The sequence below is a fragment of the Capsicum annuum genome, chromosome 11 (assembly GCF_002878395.1).
Source record: "Capsicum annuum cultivar UCD-10X-F1 chromosome 11, UCD10Xv1.1, whole genome shotgun sequence".
Classification (NCBI taxonomy): domain Eukaryota; kingdom Viridiplantae; phylum Streptophyta; class Magnoliopsida; order Solanales; family Solanaceae; genus Capsicum; species Capsicum annuum.
Window position 1 is genome coordinate 12,786,107 of NC_061121.1, and position 8,158 is coordinate 12,794,264.

The 8,158-nt window shown below is 34.1% G+C and overlaps 1 protein-coding gene across 1 annotated transcript; it reads right to left on the reverse strand.

The window, feature by feature from the left end:
- Positions 1 to 2,705: 2,705 nt before the first annotated feature.
- LOC107847985 (pentatricopeptide repeat-containing protein At2g30100, chloroplastic) lies at positions 2,706 to 6,708 on the reverse strand. The gene is made up of 2 exons (XM_016692617.2): positions 5,557 to 6,708; positions 2,706 to 3,849 (listed from the first exon to the last, which is right to left on the reverse strand). Exons 1-2 carry the CDS (start codon positions 6,274 to 6,276, stop codon positions 3,076 to 3,078), a joined length of 1,494 nt encoding a protein of 497 aa, XP_016548103.1. The 5' UTR covers positions 6,277 to 6,708; the 3' UTR covers positions 2,706 to 3,075.
- Between the last annotated feature and the right edge of the window lie 1,450 nt (positions 6,709 to 8,158).

The following is an 8,158-nucleotide window of genomic DNA, read 5'->3' on the forward strand; positions in this document are numbered from 1 at the left end:
TGCTTTTGTCACTCCATAATGCCACAGTAATGAAACATAGTGCGCACATTGACTTCCAGCATCAAACCCACATGAATGCACTTGCTGCCCTTCACTTAATATTTCTGCATAGGCAGACACAAAGACGCCACAATCCCTGATTTCAAAAAAAAAAATGAAGTAACAATACGTTCAATAATTATAATATCGTTATACATGTAAAAAGAAAATAATCTAACAACAGTTACACCTGTATGAGGGTAACTTATACAGGTATGAGGGTAACTTATCAAACTCTAAATAAACATCAGTTACACTTGTATGAGGGTAAATTATACATCTAACAATTTAATTCAGATCCTAATTAAACAACAGTTACACATGTATGAGGGTTACCTGTACATCTAACAATTTATATCAGACCCTAAATAAACAACAATTACACATGTATGAGGGTATCTTATACATCTCAGAATTAAAATCAAAACCTAATTAACAACAGTTAGACATGTATGAGGGTAACTTACACATTTAAGAAATAAACTGTTATAATGTATAATGTCATAATACAGATTTTTAAATTAAAATATGTATGACCTATAATCTTATCTGAATGTATAATGTCACCTTATAAAATATTAATACTTTATAACTGTTTGGATTTTCAGAACTACCAATGTATAACATATTGAAATATATTTCAGAATACATATATTATACATTAGTGGGACAAAATAACTTCTGATCGCTTTGAACGTCAGTTATAATTATACATAAGATAAATATGTATAATTGGGATCATACATAACGAGAAAATCAGAAACAACACATAGTAGTTATATATATTTTTAAGGTGATTAAACCATAGTCTAACATATCTAATTATAGATAACCTAAATATATAGAAGGATATTCATACATATCTATACACAATAAGCAATACGAAACAGTTATCGTTCCAATAAAAATGACAAGTCAGATCTTTGACAAAATGCCTAGTTTCAAAGATCTGACTTGAACTATACGGAAAAAAATGAAAAGTTAATCAAAGATCTGATTTGAACTATAAAAACGGAAAAATGGCTTTGTAGTCGAAGTTAATCAAATGGGAAGTTAAGCAATAGCAATTATAACACAAGAAATTCAAAGATCTGACTTGAACTATACCAAAAAAAAAAAAAAACACTAACAATCAAACTGGCATGGAATTGCAAAAGAAGTTAATTTCATAGAAACCAACATGCAACCAAACAAGAATTGAAAATTATCCTGATTTGGTCAAGTTGAAACAAAAAAATTCAAAAATTAATGAAGAAAATCAGAAACTTCAATTAATGCTTCAAAACTTACAAATTGGAAACCTCTAAGTACACGTTGCTTGATTTTTGGTGTGAAAAATGGGTTTTAATTATGGAGAAAAAAATGGATTTGTGATGGGAGAAAAATACGAGAGATGCAACACAGAAGTAGCGTGTTTTTGGATGTATAATGGGTTGAAGAGAGAAAGTAAAAAAATAGGGTATTTAAGTAATTACTTTGAAATTTATGTAATTACTTTACCAAATTGGGATTTAATGTAATTAGGTAAAGTTGTCTTGTGTATATATGTAAATTTTAGATTTCTTAATCATTTTTTGTTTGATTCACGGGCCCGCCCAACCCATATTGCTCAAGTCCACGAACCAACGAGCTTATACTGCTAGGATGAAAAGCCCTGTTCTTAAATGAGCTGCAAAAATCATAGTCCAACCTCATCAAATTACAGGTTGGGCCGGGCTGGTCCAACGGGCCTGACGCATATTGACGGCTCTATTGGCAGTAATAAAAGATTTAGCCTAGTGGTCAATAATATGAGAGAATCACGAGGTTTTAAGTATCTTGGACAGAGTTACCTGTTATCTGTAGCATGTGGCAGACTAACAAATATCCCATAAATTTTGGTGAAGTGCCTAAATTGATCTGGACACTATGATTATCAAGAAAAAAAATGTTGCAGTCTATTTTTTTCTATCTTTTTGTGAAAATGAATATACACGAAGGTAGGGTTGTGTATTGATCAATTCGGTTCGATTTCATATATTATCAATTCGATTTATTGATTTTTAGTTTTTAAATATGATAAAGCAATAATCAAATCAATAAGATATTTTTGATCCACTTTTGATTTATCGATTTTTAGTCTTTAACAGTTTGATTTTTTATTTAACTGATAAGAAAATACTCTAGAAATAGTAGCAACTAACATGAAAGTAGATTGAATCTTAATTGTCGTCAAAATCCTATAGATGTGCTTGAACTGAATGTTAGTTTAGGAAATTAAATAGATTTGTTAGTTTGGAGAAATTAAGGAGAAATATGAGTGTAAATATATGAAAAGATCTTTCTCTGCATAAATAATGTAAAAGTACGCTATGATAATCCAAAGAAAAATGTGATTTTATGAACTCGTTAAGATTTCGATTTTGTTAGTCCTTCAATAATAAAGATGACCAACTTCAAAATTTTCCCACAACAGTTGCATATAACACCCACGGATGTGGTCTAGTGATTCAATGAAGTGAGTTGAACGCTATGAAGTCTCAAATTCAATTTCCGACAGAGACAAATACTAGATGATTTCTTTCCATCTCTTTTTATCTTGGCGGACAGAGTTACCTGATACCCGTCGAGGTATGCGGAAGCTGGCCTGGACACCACGATTATCAAAAACTAAAAAAAAATACATATTCGGAGAACAATAGCACCAATGACCTCCAATAATAGATACAAGGACAGTATATTACATCAGGACAACATACCTGAAGCATAGTTTATTATTGGTTCTCGCGACGTGGGGGGTAATGGAGTACTTATTACAACAACATACCCATGTAGTCTCACAAGTGGGGTAGGTAAAGAGGCTGTTTTAAATGTACATGAATATACTTGAGAACAAGATGCTTAATATTAGACCAGCAACCAACATCTTGCTCTCTCGTTCACTGTATGTTTCTCGAATCATCTAAAACTATACATATTATACACATCAAAGCCTGCAACAGACTAGAGCTTCGTCTACTGTAGTTTCAGAACACGCGGCAGCTTCTCCCGAGTTGCTCAAAGCGTCCTTATTATCCAAAGTCTATACTTCTTTATATACAGATATACAAGACACGGACCAATCAAACTCGCATCTGAAAGGTGCTTGCAAAGGTTAAGGTATGCTTCCAAACTTCCAGGTTGTTGAATTCTTCTTCGTAGTCTCTGTAGCAGAGCTGCTCTGTCGAGAAAATCTGGATACAGACCCAAGTCGAGCATCTTAATTACAGTTTCCGCAGCATTCTCTAAGTGCCCGCCTTTAATGTAACCTCTCAACAGCCATGACAATGTTTTCTTTTTCTGTAATGAGCTTGAAGATTCCATTCCCGTAAGCAACCGTGAGATGGGGCCTAGCTCGTTTTGGGAAGCACATATTGCTAAGACAATGTCATGAAGATCTCCGCTGACTTCCTTGCCAGCCAACTTCATTTGCCACAAATGTCTCTCCGCTTCTATCCCACGGCCAGCGCAGACATACATTGCAAGAAGCCTCTCATGAACCACTCCAAAAAGAGAAGGGCCTCCCTCTCGAATCAAATAATTGGACAACTGTACACCCTCAGCTAACAGATCTGCTTGATATTCTTCTACGAGCCTTAGATTTTCTAAATCAAGCTCACCGACGAGACCAGTTCTGGCAAAACCTTTTAATTTGCGTAAAGCTTTTCCAAATTCATTCAGCTCTTTTACCACAGCTGTCATTGCAATCAAATAGCTGTATAACTCGGGCTTCAAACCAGAATCTCGAATGTCAATAACTAATTTGACTGCATCCTTGTAATTACCCTCCTCCTGACACAAAGGTAAAGCTATAAGACATGGATATAATTTTGCAGAACAAATCCTAGAAGCAGGAAAACCGTACATCAGAAAAGACACGGGTAATATAAAACATGAAGAAGTTACTATCAGACCTTTTTCCCCTTCTACTATACAACACCAAAGGATTGAACCATATCAATTTCTCAAAACTAAAATACAGAGCATTTAACCGGAGGACAGAGAGCTTGCAGCGATAAATTCATGGTGAAGTGATCCTAGATCCCATAGCAAAAGAACCCCCTTATCAACGTTCATTGTCTAACTTTAGTTGGGGATCGTAATTTGTGAACTGGGCTGCGACGACCTATCCAACCAGACCCGACCCAATTTTTTTGGCCAACAACCATCTACGAACATTCCACAAGTAATCTTATTCAAGTTTCACAACAAGACACACATGTTTTTCACAACAAGGATGCAAGAAAATAGAATATATACGCAACTTTCCTAATATCATAGGGTGTTATTTGCTTCATTCCAATACAATATGATACACAGCTAATGAGATAAATCCTAATTTGACTGTAATGGGAAATAAATAACTTTCAATAAGCATAAGATAGTATGACATTAACATGACCAAACTGAAGGACTAGAAAAGAACACAAGCCGGTCAAAGGCATGACACTTTGTATTTTCAATCAAGAGTCCACCAAGACAGGACTATATTACATGGTGGATCTAGAGTACAGTCACTGACTATATATAAAAAGGCAGTCCGTTGCACTAAGCTCCCGTGATGCATAGGATCCTGGGAAGGGCCAAACCACAAGGATCTATTGCACCCAGCCTTACCTGCATTTCCGCAAGAGGTTGTTTCCAACAACAACAACATACCCAGTGATTTCCCACCTAGTGGGGTCTGGGAAGGGTAAAATGTACACAGTCCATACCACTACCTTCGAAGAAGTAGAGAGGTTGTTTCCGATAGACCTCGGCTCAAGACACACAGACAGTAAATAAGGTTGTAATAAAACGTGAGACAAGATGAAATAACAGAAACAAGGTACCCACAAAGCAGTACGATACACTAACAAACTGCAAGCACCCACCTCCCCCAACCCACCTAACTAGAGATTCCATCCTAAAATGAAAGTCCTACGCTACTAGCAAGGCCACTCCAAAGCACACCTAACTATGCAAGAGGTTGTTTCCACAGTTTGAATTTCAAACCCATGACCTCTTGGTCACATGACAACAATTTTACTTGCTACGCCAAGGTTCATTCCACGGACACTGTATATATATTAAGAAATTTATTAAATATCTACAAATATTTGCCTGTGAACCCAATGATTGTTAGTATATATACTAACTTGAGGAACACCTAAATTTCAAATCGTGGATCTACCTATGTTCTATTATATCACTTTTTTAATGGAGAAACACCAAATATTTATAGCTAACAAGTACTCTATCTGTTCCAACTTGTTTGTTTTAGTTTCCTTTCTAGTCCGTTTCAAAAAAAAAATGTCTCTTCCTTTTTTGGCAACTCTTTAACCCGAAAGGTTGATTAACGATCATTTTGCTACATTTTACATATCTTTTAGTTTAAGACACCACAATTCAAAAATCATTTTTTACTTTCTTCAAACTCCGTGTCAAGTCAAAACCAGACAAACAAATTGAAAACGAAGGCAGTACTTAGCATAAATTCAACGAGTATATAAAGATTACCATCATCTTCCAGGCAAGATAACCAGCAGGACCAGGCTTATGCCCATCTACATTCGCATCGGAATAACCACCAATCTGCCTCCTCAACACCTCCTTCACAAACGCCACGGCTCCATCCCTCTCCCCCGCGTCCCAATACAACGAAACAACCTTCTCAACCATACTAAACCCCGGGTTCAACCCCACACAATCCATATCAACCAACAAATCCACCACATCTCCAACATCGCTCTTCCCACCAATCAACTTCTCAACCCATCCACACATTATCGAAACCATTAACTCCATCGTTTCCTTATCGACTCTATTCTCTTTCCTTAACCACTCAAATACCTCCAAGGCACACCACGAATCCCTCCCTTCTTGCGCGAAATACACTAACACCAACTGCATTTCTCTATCCGATAATCGCTCGTTCATTTCCCCTAACACATCTGATGGCTCCCTTCTCATGCTTTCCAATTCCTCTATCGCCTCGAAGAAACATTCACTCATCTCATCACCCTTTTCCTCATCATTATCACTCGTCACAAAAGAGTCCAATTCAACTGAACTATTCAACCTAAACCCATTCCTCCTTTGAGGGTTTTGTATGCGTAATTGGACACTAGGCAATTTCAACCAAGATAGAGGGGCGATAAAACGACGTCGTTTTGGAAAATACGCACGTTTAATCAACCCCAAGTAGGTAAAACTTCCAATTTCATTAACAGTAGCCATATATCTCAATCTTGAAACCCAGAAACAAGAATTCAGCTGCTTTACTTCCACCAAATACTCAATTTATTTTTAAATTTATTTTTTTTCAAATTTCTATTTGGCTTTTTTTGCTAATAATATTCACATAGAAGAAAATTTTTCTGCTTTTAGGTACCCAATATTTGCAGCTGGAATTCTATGTAACAAAGAAGAAGAAGAAAAAGTGAGGGTGTAAAGCATGTAACAAAGAAGATGATGTTTTTAATTAAGTGTCATTAGTTTATGTAACTTGTTTGGATGATGATTGTCACTGTATACTAATCTCTCCGTACAACAATACTTGTCCACAGTATTAACAATAATTAAGAATCATTTAATTGAAAAATGTTATAAATGTATTTAGAGAATATTTATTAATATATATAAGATCTAGTTGATATTTATCATTATTATCTAATTGATATTTATCAGTATTTGAAGTATTTGACTTTTAGTCAGAAAGTAAGTATTTTTTCCTGTAAATAAAGAGGTTTTGTTTATTGTATTCTGAATCAATCTCTCATCCTCAAGAGAAAAATAAGAATCACTCTCTCTATTTTCTCTACTCTTCTTCTTTCTTTATTATTTCATAACACGCTATTAGCACGTCTTCTTCTTTCTTTATTATTTCATAACACGCTATCAGCACGAGGCTCTGCCAAACAAGATGAGATTATAAATGTAATTTTCAAGGTTAGTAATTTCTTATGTTATCTGTCTTTTGCTACTAATAATATAATTATTGTTGGATTTGAAGAAAAATAATTGATTTGGAACCATTTATGTTTTAAATTTATTCGTCAAGAACAATATTATCAAAAGGGATGATAATATGTTGGGTTCAAGTCCCATTGATTTATGCCTAAGACGTCTTTATATGGGTAAGATGTTGAGTTTGAATCTCAATGCACCATATATATGATGATATTATGATGGCTAAGGCAAAATAATGTATTTTTGATGAAAAGTCATGAAACTTGTCCATTGAATATGCTCCATTCCAAAAAATGAATGCAGTAGCAATATATGATCAGTTTGAAAAATGACAATTTGCTCCATTCTTGAAGTGAATGTGGTAGCAATATAGAAAAATTTTCTCTATCATATTTATGTCTCGATTTGCTCCTGAAGTCGCAATATCACGAAAAAGGTTATAAGCTATCATAATTTGATAGGCTTAAGGCACAATTATATTCCATTCCTGGGGAATGAGAACCTTATTAATGCAAACGTGCATTTGATTGTGATGGTATCACAACTCACCTCCGAATGAGACATAATAACTGAGAAAAGTATTATATGTATTTACATTATAGTGAATATCTATCAAGATCTAATAAGATCTAGTTGATATCTATCTGTATTTGAAGTATTTGACTTTTAGTCAGAAACTAAGAGTATTTTTCCCTGTAAATAATCCCTCAAGAGAATAAATAAGAATCACTTTCTCTATTCTCTCTACTCTTCTTCTTTCTTTATTGTTTCATAACAAAAAAGAGTTATTTCTGAACATTAATCTCAAAATTAATAATATGATATAATTTATTCCATCACTATAATGTAAATGATGGAATAAATAATTTTGGTACCAATTAATACCTTACAGTGGAATAAAATTATCTTTTATTTTATTCCTAAACTATTTATCCTTTATACCTCACACCAAACAATCCCTTACTCCCTCTATTTAAAAAAAAAAGATTTATTTTAACTTGGTACGAATTTTTGAAAAAAAAAATAATTAAATCTTCATGATCTTAAATTAAAGATATCACATATATCAAAATATTATTTAATTTTGTGATTTTAAATATGTGGGGTGGAAAGTTAGAATTAAAGAATTGCTAAAAAAGGAGGGGATTAT

Excerpts from the sequence above, each read along its gene's own strand:
- LOC107847985 (XM_016692617.2), bottom strand. The coding sequence starts at position 6,276 with ATGGCTACTGTTAATGAAATTGGAAGTTTTACCTACTTGGGGTTGATT. Across the intron at positions 3,850-5,556 it reads ATCTTGCCTGGAAGATGATG|GAGGAGGGTAATTACAAGGA; the intron begins GTAATCTTTATA and ends CCTTTGTGTCAG.